This window comes from Thamnophis sirtalis, unplaced genomic scaffold (genome assembly GCF_051295495.1).
Source record: "Thamnophis sirtalis isolate CommonGarterSnake01/CBP01778 unplaced genomic scaffold, rThaSir2_p1.2 scaffold_4, whole genome shotgun sequence".
Classification (NCBI taxonomy): domain Eukaryota; kingdom Metazoa; phylum Chordata; class Lepidosauria; order Squamata; family Natricidae; genus Thamnophis; species Thamnophis sirtalis.
This window is the reverse complement of record NW_028261384.1, coordinates 41,870,914-41,887,232: the sequence shown is the minus strand read 5'-3', so window position 1 is coordinate 41,887,232 and position 16,319 is coordinate 41,870,914. Positions and strand designations below refer to the sequence as shown.

Genomic DNA, 16,319 nt, shown 5'->3' with positions numbered 1-16,319 from the left:
AAAGTTATCAATAAAATTCCACCTTAAAGACATCTTTTAGGAAGGAGGTCCCATAAAGCATAACAGGCCTCACTGCTGAATAAATGTATTTAGCTTGCTCTATAAATCAATAGTTCAATGTTAACCATGTTTTCTTGGAAGTAAGCCTCAGTGAACTGATTCCTCCAAGGCTTATTCCCTAGTAAATTCTAGGATTGCAGCCTTTCCTTTTTGTACAGGATTAAGTTAAAGGCTCCATGGAAGAAGTGAAGCTGAAACTAGATTTATAGCCCTGGCAAGGAATCACGCTCAACAGAAATTTAGGAAATCAACTCAACCATCTAGAAAAAAGGGGAAAAATATACAAAGTCTCAGCTAATGAACCCTACAAAGTCATGGAAACAGCTGTATGCTTTTCTTTAAAATAACATTTTCCTCACAGAAGTTTCCAGCAAAATATTTGAGTTCTGTGCTGGGAACTTGATGGGCTGTGACCTGCAGACGGAGGGAAATGGAACCAAAAACAGCTTCTGTGAAATGAAATGGATGAATCAGTTTATCCCTGGTACAATCATGCATATTCATAAATATTTTACAAGTGCAACTTTCAAGATACTAAATTTTATTGCCACATTAATGTGACTTGCAAATTTATAGCATAGGCATTTGTGGATTGTAAACTTCAGATATATATGAGAACCATGCCAGCAAAAAAAATGTTAGGTTTTGAAGGGTTATCTCATAAACACTGCATCCTAAGTGTGTGTTTATCTGTGTGATTAAATATCTACTTTGTTTATAGTATCATTCTTCAATTTATCAGATATTAATTCCATTGCAAAGAACTATAAATATCTCTGATACAACATACTCATATTATCAGGCAATTTTTCACGTGTAAGAAGCATAAGAAGTATGCAGAAGAGTTGTATATGTCTATATATCTAGGATCTTGATATATTTTGTTATCAGCATTACTAGACTTTTAAAATGATTGTCATATAAACTGAAATCCTCCATAAATATTTCAAAATGGAAAATGAGTACAAGAAAAACAATACATTTAGCACATTGGAAAGGGAATTCCAATACTATGAGTTACTAAAATTATGTCAGGGGCATAAAGATTTAACTGATCTGGCTGACGGGGAAGAAACGTAATCCACAATTAATATAGCTGGCAAGTTGAAACGAAGAGACACGTTGACAATGCACACAAATATAATATTATTAATATTAGAAAATATACACATTAAAATATATTCTAAATTATTATCTATTTATTTATCTATCACACTTTATCAAGGTCCTGCTGACTGTATAAACAAATGTTCACCATCTCGATCAGTGTCCAGCAGAAGCCCATAGTTCTTTCAATGACATTCCAAAAATCATTATAAAGATACCCATGCACTCTATGCATTGTCTTTTACTTATACTTCTTTTCAATTCAGCCAAGTATAATAATTTATTTTAATCCACCATTTGTTAGTATCATATAATGTGGTCAGTGGTGGGATTCAAGTAATTTAACATCCAGTTCTCTGCCCTAATGACTAACTGGGTAAGGGGGCTCGGTGGTCATGTGGGAGTGGTCAACTCAACATCACTCATGTCGATGGGACTTTGCTTTAGCTGTTACAAAGTAATAAGGGTTAACCAGAGAGGCAGTTTCTGTAAGCAGGGCAATAAAGATTAAGCTAGAAACAACACTAGAATGTTTCCTTCCTGTCTTCTTTACAGAATTTGCCCTGTAAAGTGGAAAAAACAAAATGAGATTTCTTCCAACATCTGGTTCTCTAAACTGCTTAGAAAGTTAACAACCGTTTCTCACGAATAGGTGTGAACTGACTGAATCCCACCACTGGATGTGGTGGAAAGACAAATATCTCCATGGACCCTGTAGAGTAACTGTAGTGCAAAGAAAGTGCAAAGAAAGGTGCAAAGATCATCCTTTCTGGTAATGTTGAAAAAGGAAGATAAGAATAAATCAAAACAGAGCTAAAAGTAGGTGAGAGACTGGTGGCATGAGGAAAGCCAATATACCTAGAAAAGGAGCTGCAAAAACAATTTCAGAAGGCAAAGACAAAAAAACTTTTGACTTTTTGTGAAGAAAATACAGAGCTACTTTATTTTATTGCCAGCTACTAAGAGATATTATAGGTCACAAAATATCATGCAATGTTGAAGGTCTACTAGAAATTCAGTTTCTGAATTTGTGAAAATGCTAGAAGAAAATATGTTTGTCTATCAATCTGCTTACCTAAACACCAATTTATTATATCATCCACTAATAAGAATTCTCTGGCTAACACACAGTCAATTGAAACAGCATATATATTGTAAGTGGGACACAGCTACAAATTTATGTATCTGATCATTAAGAGTGCAATCCTTTCAAGATTAAATACTATTTAATTGAACGAATACCACTTAACTGAACACATAAACCAGACAATTATCTGGATTCTCACTTTATTAGCTCTCATCCCGTCCAATCCTTTTCAGACACTGGTTCAGGATACTGAGATTCCAGAATCAGGGTTTATTTAACATGAAAGGAAAAAAAAAACCAAGGCAAGAACAAAAGGACCAGTCTGAAGAAATGAGTTATATTTAAAACAATGTTTTATATGGCAGAATATGGAAATATGTTAATTAGATAATCCTCAGATTGTATATTTCTAGTGTGAATTCAAGTCCAGCCTTAGACAGAAAACTAATTGGGTGACCTTAAGCCAGTTTGCTAATGGCAAACTCCTTCTTGTCAAAAACTGCAGGGCCTTGTCCAGGCAGTTGCTAGAAGTGAACAATAATTTGAAGTTACATGCACACCCACGTGTACATGCATGCGTGCACAAAACACACACACCACACACACGTATGCACAATAGTGCTCAAACTTTTCTTGCAAAAGGAGTACAAAATTAATTGCCAGAGTCATCAATGTACTGCTTAAAAATTCTCTGCTTATGGTTATTGTACTATTGAGCCTCTTGAAATACTTGGCACAGAAAGTATAATTTCAAACCATAGTTCCTTGAAGTGTAATATATGAAAATGGTAGACCTAATCTCATTTCCACTGAGGTCACTGGGAAAGTTGCCATTGTTTTCCATTACAGAGAGATCTGGCAGTATAAGATAAGAATTGCTTTCCCATTAATTAATAAAATGAACATACCCTGTTGGTCCATGAGAACTAGACTTACATCTTAATTATGTTGGAAACAATATTATTTTTAGTACAAATAACTGTAATTATAAACTTAGTTTCATACTTGATTATATGTGCCAACATTTTTGCTCAAATATTTTGGCTACCAAATGAGAAGAGGGGATTCATTGGAAAAGGCTCGTTGGGAAAGATAGAAGGCAAAAAGAGAAGGGGATGGCAGACAACGAGATGGTTAGATAGTGTCATTGCTACAGTGGACAAAGGTTTGGGTAAATACTGGGAGACAGAAGAGGACACGGGGGGGGGGGGCTAGCCTGCTGGGGTCCATAGGGATGCAAGGAATCAGACAGAACTTAGCAACTGAACAACAAGATTATTGATTATCAGAAACATTATTTTTCTTATTAGTTGTAAAATGACTTGTACTGATATTCTGCAGAATCAGGATTGAGTCAGGATCTACTTACTTTGCAACTGGCTTTTTCAACAATCATTAGGATTAGGGTTAGCATATTGCCCCCAACAATCTGGGTCCGCATTTTACTGACCTTGGAAGGATGGAAGTCTGGCGTCAACCTTGAGCTGGTGAGAATTGAACTACTGAAATGTTGGAGGCCTGCAGTCAGCAGAATTAACCTGCCGTACTGCATTCTAACCACCACCATGGCTCAAAGAGTATGGTACTTTGTCTATGTGTGCAGGTGGTGATGATTAAAGAGAGAGCAAAATTGAAAGACAAAAAGGATAAGTATAAAAAGTGGAAAGAAGGGCACATACCTAAGACAGAATATCAGCAAATAGCCCGAGCCTGTAAGATGAAGTGATGAAAGCTAAGGCTCACAATGAGGAAAGGCTTGCAACAAAAGTAAAAAAAAATAACAAAAAAAGCTTCTTCTAACATGTTAAAAACAAGAAAAAAGTCAAGGAAACAATTGGTCCATTGCTGGGAGAAAATGGCAAGAAGGTGACAAGCAACAGGGAGAAAACAGAACTATTTAACTCATTTTTTGCATCTGTCTTTGCACAAAGGGAAAAAACAGTCCAACCTATCAAAAACAGAACCACAAAAATCAGATTAGGAACACAAGTTAAAATAGGGAAGAAAATAGTAAGTGAGCACCTGTCTACCATAGATGAATTCAAATCACCAGAACCAGATGGATTACACCCCAGGGTTCTGAAGGAACTGGCAGATGAGATCTCAGAACTATATCTTTCAGAGATCCTGGACCATCAGGGAACTGCCAGAGGACTGGAAAAGAACTGATGTGGTTCCCATCTTTCCCATTTTTCGAAGTATTTTTCGAATAAGATGCACCTTTCCCTCCCAAAAAAGAGAGTGAAAATCTGGGTGCGTCTTATACACCGAATACAGCATTTTTGGCCTTCAGAAACCCCACTGCTTCACAAAAATATACCTGCAGAGGGTTTGGGAGGCCTGCAAAGTGACCCTGGGAAGATCAAAACGAATGAAAAACAGACCATTTTTTACCCGTTTCCCCCTCTTCCCCAGGCCCCAGGAGCACTTTGCAAACTCTCCGCATGCCCCATTTTTCACGCGGCACGCAGAGGGTTTGGGAGGTCTGCAGAGTGTAATTTTTTTTTAAAATTTACCTCTTCAAAATCTTGGTGCATCTTATATTCCAAAAAATATGATCTCAGTAGACCAGTGGTTCTCAAACTTGGCAACTTTAAGACTTGTGGACTTCAACTCCCAGAATTCTCAAGCTAGCTCTTCTGGCTGGAGAACTCTGGGAGTTGAAGTCCACAAGTCTTAAAGTTGCCAAGTTTGGGAACCACTGCAGTAGACCATATTTGTACATTTAATTTTAAAAAAAAACAACTTATACATGTTGCATATATGTTCCTAAAACATCAAAGTGAATTTAGGGCACTAAATGGCAGCATCAATATGAACATAAATAATTATTTCCATCCCACTTCTTTAATAATACATGTATTAAATCAGATGGAGAAAATATAAAAGATGCAATGGTAGATAACATAAAATATAATATAATAAAATAAAATAAAATAAAGTATTGGTATAAAAGATGCAATGGTAGGTAACAGCCTCAGCCTCCATATTTCTGATTCCCCAATGCTGAATTGGGAGGATGCAAGTCAGCTTTTACTGCAGTTCAAATGGAAGATTTTAATTAATTAAATTAATTAATTAAGAGGGCCATCACAATATCCCCATGGGCTCCCAATTGCATAGCCAGCTCTTGAGAAATTTGTGGAATATTTAGAAGGTAGAGTTAACTTCATTTCTGAGGGGAGAATATTATACAAAGTGGGCACCATAGTAGACTTTTTCCTCTCTGACAAATATAATTCCCTGCATGTCTTTTGGGTCATAGCCAGGGGTAGGCTGCTATGGGTTCGCTTGGCTTCCCATCCCTCCCCTCCCAGGAGTCTCCACATGGCCCATTTTGGATGCGAGGTAAGTGCAGGGCCCATGGAGGGGGAAAAACGGGCCCCTGGAAGTTCCTGTTTCCGGCCTCTGGAGCCCAGAGAGGCAGTTTTCATCCTCCCAGAGGTTCGAGGAAAGCCTCCGGACCAGTGGTGGGTTTCAAAATTTTTTGGAACCTACTCTGTGGGTGTGGCCTCCTTTGTGGGAGTGGCTTGCCAGCCATGTGTTTTATCTCTCTCTCTCTCTCTCTCTCTCTCTCTCTTTCCTTCCTTTTGTCTCTCTGTCCCTTTTTTCTTTTTTTCTTTCATCTCTCTCACACTTTTTCTTTCTTTTTTCTTTTTTTCTTTATTTATTTCTTCCTTCCTCTCTCTCTCTCTCTCTCTCTGTCAGTCTGTGTGTGTGTTTGTGTGTGTGTATGTGTGTGTGTGTGTGTGTGTGTGTGTGTGTGTGTGTGTGTGTGTGAAAAATTTCAAAATTTTTTGGAACCTCTTCTATAGGTGTGGCCTGCTTTCCCGGTCCACTGGTGGAACCTCTTCTAATCGGTTCGGTAGATTTGATGAACCAGTTCTATCGAATAGGTGCGAACTGGTAGGAACCCACCTCTGCTCTGGACCCTGGGGAAGGTGAAAACACCCCCCCCGCTGTGGTTCAAGAGGCCGACTAGGCCATGCCCATCATGGCTATGCCCACACAGCAACCAGGCAAAGAACCCTTTGCTGAAATTTTTGAAAAAGCAACCTTGCTTTTTCCCCAAGTTCCTGATTGCACAATTGTCAAAACATTACATGGCTGTTGCAAAGCCTTCTGTTCCCTAGTTGTCAATAAGGAATTGAAGAACAAAAGCAATAATGGCCATAACCATCAGATCAAATCCTATCCATTTTTACATACATCATGATGCTTTTTAAAAATGTGGGCCTTCCATCTTGTTTTTTTTAAGTCACTTGCAATTTCCCCCTTCTGTTTGCTGTAGAAAATCACAGGTGTTGCTACTCAAGTGTACGAAATAGTACATTTGAGGATATTACTCTTGCTTCAATTAGAATAGCTTGTTGCACATAATGCAAAAATAAAGCTTTGGTGTATTATGGACAACATTGACAAAATTCTATGCATTGACAAGTATTATACATTGAAAAACAAAACTGTTCTTAAGAGAACCATTTATGTTTATCAATAATTTATATTTACTTACATGGAAAGCAAAAGAAAATAATCTTCAGCCATACCAGGTTTAATCCATTTTTGCTGAAAGAAAAGCACCTATAATGAATAGATAATCCTAAGAAATAGAAATATTAATGCATGTACAGGGTCATCCTCTTAATACATATTTAAAACAAATACTACTGAGTTGGTAAGGTATATTTATAGGGAACAAGTCATACCTTAAATGTCTTTCAAATTATAATATTTCATCTTAACAGCTATTAATATATTAACATTGCTATATTAATACAATACTGGGAAATTTCAATCAGTCAAATGTTCAGCACTTTTTAAAAGTAAAATGTAATGTACAGAATTAGAAATGCCAGTGTGGGCATTTATTTAAAAAACAATTATTGTGATTATGTTGTGAAATAATTCTTTCATTTCTGCAAAGTAGACTTTCTAAGTCATACTTAAAAATGGGAAAAAATAATTTAATGGCTAGCAAAGAAAAACAGCCATACCTTAAGACACTTAGGCCTCAATAATTACATGCATTGGTTTTTTTCAAGTCATTAGGCACAACTGAAAGAATAGACAAAACAATTGGCATTTAGTCAAAGAGCTTTGGAAGCTACTATATAATTAAAATTAATTTGGTTAATTCTATGCACACTCATCTGGGACTAAGACTGATTCAATAGCTATGTATATGCTCCATAAGATCAAATACTATCCATTAACTCATAATGTACATACGTCTCATTGTTGAATGAACAGCTTGCAAGAAATCCCACAGAATATGATGATCACTACCGTAGCTCTTATTGACACAGAGTCAAATTGTATTCATTTAACTCAAAATCTAATACAGAATATCAAAGATTTCAGAGCTAACTCGCTGGATAAGCATCATAATAGCATGGATCTATCATGTTGGCTACTCTAGATATTGTTTAAAATTTCAATAAATGTTATTTTGTGTTTGATTGGCACTACATATTTCTACAAAATCACGGTACTCAATATGGTTATACATTTAAATAATGAAAATGATGAAGTTCTCATCATAGTCACAATTTCAGAATAGGAAATCTGTAGATATTAGGATATTCAAATAATTAGATACTTGACATTACAGTATTTTTATTTTTAAAATAAATGTTAATATGATTTTTAAGTTATTTAAGTCTATTTCTGTTGAATCCAGTAAGAGAACACAGCTGTCTTTATTTCTATGCCATAATATTCTGCTTTTTAAAGAGATGATTAAAAATAAAATACTGTATTTCTCCAACTTACTGGGATATCCACCCCTTTTATAAACAAGGTATCAAAACCTCTCCCATTTACATTTAAAACAGAAAGATCTGAAGCTTGAAGTTTCCTATTAAATTCTGAGCGAAGCGGTTTCTGACATAAATGCCAAGATTTCACTTTTTAAATATTCAAAATAGATCCTCTTTCTCTTCAACAAGAAACTGTTTCCAAAACCTCTGAAAAAAATTATGTAATTCTAGAAATCCCCATGCTATCTTGCAGATAACTGCAAGTCTAAGAGGAGGCAACTGGATTCAACTGCTTTATTACGCAAATCTCAAGGGATAGCTAGACACAGAATGCAATTTTGGACTGTCCTAAATGTCTTGCACTCTTGGAAATAATGATAGATTTTATTCTGACAATTGTTTCATCTCTTGTCAACACAATTTCAAGAACAAAAAGTTTATTACTTAACCTGGGCCAATTTGTGGAATTCAGCATTTGAATGCAACTATTTGAAGGAACCTCTATAAATAGAATAAAATATAGAATAGAATATTCTTTATTGGTCAAGTGTGATTAAGAGACAAGGAATTTGTCTCTGGTGCATAAGCTCTCAGTGTAAATACAAACAACACTGTGATAATCATAAGATACCAATAGGAGTTAGTATGTTGACTATATTACTATTACTAAGAGTAATAGTAATATAATCCTAAGGATAAATATCCTTAGGCATAAATCCGGATTGTGGGAATTAGTTTTTTAGAAGAGGGATGGCATGAGGGGAGGACTTTCTTTGTGTCCAGTTGTTTTGACACGCAAAGCCCTATAACAAAGTTATCCACAAAATAAAATCATGTTTAGGGTTAGGGGAATAATCATATTAGCTGGCTCTTAGGTAATATATATCGGTGCTATTTTATGGATGAATGTGGACCTTCAAAAATCCATTCAGTCCAGTCTACCTATTGGTTAATATTGAGGTTAGCTAATAGATACACTTGCCTGCTTAAAAACCCTTTGAAATGTTTTAGTCAACAGGCAGATAGACCCAGTTGAAAATCGCATTGAATTATTCAGTGGCTAACATGGAGCTGTGATAACTTGTAGGTGGATTTGGCCACCATAAAATTGTTTTTCAGCTGAGAAAATACACAAAGGGCTCTGTTGTGGGCAGAGCAGTGGAAGCAAGCTACCAGTTCAAGGGAGAAATCTGGCAAGATGACAGACCGTAGTCCAGAGTTAAAGGGAATGAGGGTGAAAATATCTCAGCTAATCTAGTCAATTATCAAGTATATTTTTGTTCAGGAAGGGAGAGGCCCAGAGAACTTTAGAACATAGGCTCTGACTTATCAGTACTGCAGAACATGAAAAATCTTCATTTTTTCTTATCTTACAATTATAGCAATATTGACCACTAGGAAGAAAATGTAATTACAAGTCAGTGGTGGGTTTCAAAATTTTTTAGAACCTCTTCTGTAGGTGTGGTTGGTTTTGCGGGAATGGCTTGCCAGCCATGTGACTGGATGGACATGGCTTGGCAGTCATGTGACTGGGTGGACATGACCAACTTGTAAAATGTGGTGAAACTCACTTAACAACACTCTTGCTTAGCAACCAAAATGTTGGCATTTGAAGCAGGCAAGTCTTAAAGCTGTTAAGTTACAAGATCCTTGCACCCCTCTTTAGAAAAAAAACCCCAAGGGTGTTCAAACATGACAGCTTTAAGACTACTGGACTTCAACTCCCAGAATTCCTCCTCCAGTCATGTTGGCTCAGGAACTCTGGCATTGAAGTGTGCAAGTCTTAAAGCTATCAAGTTACAAGACCCTTGCACCCCTCACCCTTTAGAAAAAAAAACCCAAGGGTGTTCAAACTTGACAGCTTTAAGACTTGTGGACTTCAACTCCCAGAATTCCTCCTCTCACTCTTCATCTTGATGATGTGCAGACAGGCAGGGGGAGGGAGCTGTAACCGGTTCTAAACAGCACTGTAGATTTGTGGAACCTCTTCTATAGAAGAGGTTAGAACTGGCAGGAACCCACCCCTGTTACAAGTGTAGTATAGCATTTGTTGACCATCCAGTCAAGAATAATTTCTACATGGTGAACTACAAGGTAAACCTAAATCACATAGGATACTATGTGAAAATAATTTGTTTATCCCTTTACTAGTTTACCAAGGTAGGTTGTCTCTGGAAGCTCCTGTATGCCCAGGCTGCTCAAATAATTCACAAACTAATAAAGAAAGATTTAATAGATTAAAATTTCAATTCATGAACTTTCTTGGGAAGGTTTTGTCTTAAGTTACCACACTTTAGCTTAATTGGCACTGTATTGTTGCTGGAGCTTTAATCTGTGATCTCCAATCCATTTAAGAAAGTGCACTTATTTTTATTGGAGTATTTTCAGTTGACTTCAGATCACCTCCTTTCACACAGCTAACAGTTATAATAATGTCAACAGAGAAAGTAATTTCAGTGTAAATGGAGTATTTGTTGGTTCAGATGACATCTTAAATTGGTTTCTGAGGAGAAACGGAACAGTAAATTAAACTTAAAGTAGGATTAAGATTAGCCCCAGAGGTCAAAATCGCTGGGTTGGATACTATTTCCTTGTTAACCTATTATGTACATACATGCTTCCTGAATCTTTTGACAGAAATGTGTAACCTAAAGTACACATTAATAGCTATTATAACAATTGGAGAGAGACAAACACAATAGAAGTATTCCCTAGGCAGAAAGAGTAGCATTTATTAACAATTAACACAAATATAAAAATCGCTATCCCCACAGATACTATTACTGTATTACATTATACGGACCAGTTACTTAACTGCTTGAATGTGGGTTAAGTCAGCAATAAAATGGATAATAAAATACTATTGCTAGCTAAAATAGCTTCCTTGTCTAATTAAAGATAAGTGGAAGAAATACCAAACTATAGTTCAAGAAATGCAGAGAACATTTATTTTCATTATTTGATAAAAATGCCTATTATCTAGTTTTCTCTCTACATTAAAAAAATAGAAAGCTTCTGAAGAATAACTCATTGAGAAGGAAGGTTATGTTCAACCCTTCATGCAGATAATTTTTATTTCCCAATCTTCTTCAATGGATCTTTCCATTTTTAAAGATATGATCAAACAAAATTTCTCATCATCAATATGCTTCCTCTCAAAAGGAGAAAAATACAGAGTCAGAAACTATGGTTTTCCAGATATTGGTAAGCTACAACTATCAGGATCTTCACCATCTGCCAAGTTAACTAATTTTTTTTTAAAGTAATAGATTTACTATACCTGGACCAAATTAAATTGGCTTTCCAGTCTTCCAGTCTTCAGATTGTTTAAAAATTGTAACTCTTCAAAATGCCAGGTACAATAGTACTTCCCAGTTTAGTGCCCTCCAGGTGTGTCAGAATGCAACTCTTAAAAAGTATAAGCTATCATGGCACAAATATTTATTGAAGATTCTGGGAGCTACAGTGCCAACTCATCTCAACAGCAGTAGGTTGGAGAAAATTGCATTAAATGCTAGCTAAAGGATTAATGGAGGTTGAAAGGACAGTGGCTTATAACTGCTTCCTTCATATTAAACTATTAGGCTGGCAGCAGAATGAATGAAGAGAAGTAAGCTCCGCTGAGAAGCCATATCAGCTGTCACCTGGCAGTAGTCATTATATCAGGTTCATACCAGAGAGACTGAAGGAGACAGGGCCACAATCAGTTGCAGCTTTATCACACTCCTATTTCCATCGAGTATCACTTGTCACCAGCCATTTCATCAGGGAAGTAACATGAAACAGAGTTATCATCAACTCAGCTAAGAAATCATCTTAATCAGGTTTCAGCATCCATCTTCTGTCACCTGGCCAGTAGAACAGAAGGACCATTCCTCTGTAAAGCTTTGTCATCCCAGATGATTATCATAAGATTGTGTATTAAGAATATAAGCCTGAGTGTGCTCTTTGTTTTATTGTCCCAATTACCATTCTGTTTATATTCGGTCTTACATTGGATCTTTTTAGAGTTCAAGACTTGAGGAACAAAATTGGTCTTTGTAAACTAATAATAGAAAAGTTTTCCACCTTTTGTCTAACCAGGACAAAAATCCTAGATGCAAATACATATCAGACACTGCCATTAGTGAAACTGAATGAAAAGATCTGACTTAGATCAACTCATGGCTTAAGATAAATAATGGATATTTTTGGAATATCAGAAGCTGTTAATGAGCTATCAGGCCTTTTTAAAGATGGTTTGATAGTGATTAAAATGAAAGTGGACAGTTTTAAATGTCTATTGTAAGCAAAGCAATAATGAACATATGTTGCTCTGAAAAATAGAATAATAAATGTTTTACAATAGTTTATTAAAATTAAATTTATACTTTTTCCATTAAAGCAGCAAATAAGTGTCCTTTGGTTCTCTGTGCAACTCAAGATATTTATATCTTGTTCATCATATTTAAATTTGGTCTGCATGGATATGGCCATGCTGTTTATAAATACTGAGAATTGTAATCTCAGCATAGCTAGAAGCAACCAAATTCTAAATTCAACCCTAGATATTTTCTTGATTGAAATTCTTGCAAACACTTCTGTCAGTAATATCATGCTTTATAGATCAATGGACTCAATAAAAGCCATTATTTCATTCTATGTGTATAGTATCTTCTCTATACAAAAGAATGGAATAAAGAATTGTTGGAGAAAATAATGATTTTCAGAATTAATCAATAATAGTATAATTAAGAAGTTATTTTTCTTTATGCATGCTCAGCTCTAGCAACTATAAATTTGTTCAACTTCTTTTGCATTCCTTCTAGGCCAAGGGTTTCTAAACTTTTTAAACTTTTTTGGTACATGCTCCCTAAAAATTAAATACCAAAATGAACAGAAAGAAATAAGGAAAATATTGCAATGGAACTTTGGGAAAGGTGGATTTTTTTGTAACGTTTATTACAATAAAATTATAAAAGGTTTTTTGGGCCTCCCCTAGATTAACTTTACCGCTTCAAGGGTGGTACATCTCACAATTTGGGAAACCAAACCCGAGATTTTTAAGCCTGTACACAAATATTATGTTTGAGATTAAGAAAGATTGCAACTTATTAGAAAGTCATGACTTTGCATTAATTACAGAACAAAAAATAATCTTGTATTTTTTTTTTTTTTTAGATGTGTGCAGAGGTGTGAAAGCAAAGTGCTGCTGAAAATCAAAATAAAACTGAAAAAGCCTTCTCCTGCGAGTGTTTTGGCTGCTATTTCTCAACAAGTGGATTACTTGTTCCACTTTATTCCGGACATAGAACCTTCTACAGGTGAACAGAATCCAATTCGCCCCCAAAGGAATCATTCCGGTAACCACATACCACTGCAGCCAGGATAAATTTCCGATTATTACAACCTGGAATGTCAGATCGTGGCAGGATTAGAAGACCGCAAACCGAATCAAGGTGGTCGAGAACTAAAACCGGGGAAAGCTCAATTTAGTCAATCAAAGAAGCTTCTTGCGTATTTCTATTCCAAGCATTCTATCGAATAGAAACCTCCAAAGACTGAAGCTGCCGTGGACCATTTTTGGCCATTTTTGATAGTGGAAAAGAATTTAAGACTCAAGTGGAACTTAAGAACGGGAAGCCCACACTAAATATGGAGAGAAATGCAAAACTGGAGTCACATGCTGCGACACTTGGCAGTACGGAGTTTTTGTAACCATAGAAATGGGAACTTTTGCAGTAACGGAAGCGTGCTCCTGTGTTAAGCGCACATGCGCAATACTACTTAAGATACGGGAAATGACTATTACAGAAGCTGGCAGAGTAGCCCCGCCCCCGAGGTTTATTAACTAACTTCCCGGAGCCGGGAAAGGGGTGTGGGTGTGGTTATATCTTTTCCCTGCCTTCGCTGAGCAAGGGGTTCCCGTGCGACCACCTGGTCATGATGCAGGACTTGCCCGCTATCCCCGAGGAGATCAGTAACTTCCTTGCAGGTGAATGTGCCCTGCGCGGCTGGGAGGGAACTTCTGCAAGCGTGGAGAGACGCTTTACTAGAGGCAGTGTAACAGGGCTACAGGAGAGTAAGAAAAGAAAAGGGAAGGTAGAAGAAATGGAGAAGTGACTTCTGGGGCGGGAGTGATTCCTTTTTGGAAGTGAAGCCGAAGATTTAAACTTGAAGATTTAATAATAAAGAAAAGGAGGATTCTGTAGGAGGGTCATCAAGAAACGTACCCGAGAGGAGCGCAGGGTGGGCTTGATGCTTAGCTGTTCGTTTTTTAAATATTTGGACAAGAAGTAGGCAACTACTTTCCTGACTTGGACTAGGGAAAGTTTGACATCAGTATTCATCAGAAAATCTACTTTTATACTTTTGCTGTGTTATTTTGCAGATATATGCTTAAAGTCAGTTTGGTGTATAAGGCTAGTGAATAAGATACAAGACTGGAAACCAAGAGACTGAGTTCTAGTTCCATTTTAGGCATAAAAAACCTGAGTGACTTTGTATTAGTCACCTAACCCACCTCACAGGGTTGTTGTTGTGGGAAAGAGTATTATGTTTGTTCAATGCCTTGAATTATACAATAATGAAGGTGGAATAAACTAATAAAGTTTTAATTTCAAAAAATAATTTGCATTTATTAAATGCTGTTGCTACAAGTATAGAGTTTAGCTAAGAAGAACTTAGAGTGGTACTCTAGAATCATCACAATGTTTAAATAAGTCCACCTGGATTTCCGATTTTTTTTTCTTGGATCAATGTCCAAAGTGCAGAATTGGAGCTTTGTTTCAGCAAAAAAAAAGGAAAACAAAGGAAAAGAAAGAAACCTTTGACATTTCCATATTTGCTTACATTTTCATAATCTTAAAATAGATTGTTCTGTGTTGTATTTCCTGTGTCGCACGTTATACCAGACTGAAAGCCACCTAGTTTTTAAAAATATATTTCCTTTTGTTAACCAAATGCTTTCAAATGAAATAAAATCCCCTTTCTATTGGTGACTCTGTTTTGTATTTATGCCAGTACTAAATTTCTATCATATGTTTGGTTGAAATTCTCTATCCATGTATAATGAAATGTATTTTTCTAAAGTCCTCTAAATAGATTTGTTTCATATTACTTAGTAAATAACTTGATTTGCCCCCACCAATATCCATTACATTGAATTTTTATTGAAACATACATATGGGCCTGTAAACACTTTATTAAGTTTACTACATGAATTGTCTTAATCAAGAACCAACTACCTTAAATATATGAAATAACTACTAAATGGGCTGGATTAGTATGCGTCCATAGTAGGAATACTGTAGCAACTCAAACCAGAATTCTGAAGCTTTAGTTCCTTTTTTTTTTTTAAAGAAAAATTATTACATGCCAAATAAGTCTTGATCAATTACATCTCAAGTCAACCGTTATACTGTAGGTTGAAAGATTGCTTGAGTATGCTTTTAAAAAGTATTTATAGCTCTGGAAAGATGTGATTAAGTCAGCTTTTCAAGAATTCTTTCCTGGGTGCCAATAAATCTAATTGGCAGATCTAATTTCATACTCTTTCATACCAGGTAAACAGGGTTGCATATGCTTCAGAAATTATCTTGAATAAGGGCTTTTGGATCTCAGGCAAATACTACACCTAGGTATGAAGGCAAGACTGATTCTTTTCAGGCTCTGAGCAAGACTGAAACAAATGCTGCTGTTTCTAACCGCAACTCTTACAGCAGTGGCACCTTCTTTCCAGACATGAAGTGAAAACATTGGACTGTTGTAATGAATAGTAGAAGAGTGTTGTGTTTATGTGGGATCTAATGCACTTATTTGTATTAATCATTTTTGAAGTGTGTTGTAATGCAAATCCTTCCAGTTCAGCTCCTCTTGACTACATGGATGTATCTGTTATTTTTTCCCCATCAACCGAAGGAAGTATCATTTTTTTAAAATATTTTTGATTTTCCAGACTAGTTTATAGTCTTGGAGGTCTCCTGTCTAAGAACTAACTGGGCCTTACCTTGCTTAGGTTTTTGAGATTAACAGAGGTAACCCAGGAACTGCTGCATATTGTGATTGGGACTTATTTATCCTTGAACGAATCGGACTTGGCTAGAGTCATACAGAAAGTTATTCTGTTATTAATGGCCTGCAAACTATAATTGTTGGTTTTGCACAGTTCATCCAAAGTAACCATATTGTTTTAGTTTGATATGCCAACCCACTTTCTGTTAGAAGACAGATTGCTCTTTTTGAGAATATATGGTTGCAATCTGTTTGCTAGAAAATAAGTTTAATTTTTTATATACCGCATTTTTCAGAGTATAAGACACACCTTT

At 36.1% G+C, this 16,319-nt stretch overlaps 1 protein-coding gene across 1 annotated transcript in view; it reads left to right on the top strand.

The window, feature by feature from the left end:
• SKAP2 (src kinase associated phosphoprotein 2) overlaps positions 1-16,319 on the top strand; it is a 241,129-nt gene that overhangs the window by 104,688 nt on the left and 120,122 nt on the right. The window contains exon 2 of the mRNA XM_014067803.2: positions 13,174-13,987. Coding sequence (XP_013923278.2) covers positions 13,936-13,987 — 52 coding nt within the window. The 5' untranslated portion in view covers positions 13,174-13,935. The remainder of the gene's footprint in view (positions 1-13,173; positions 13,988-16,319) is intronic.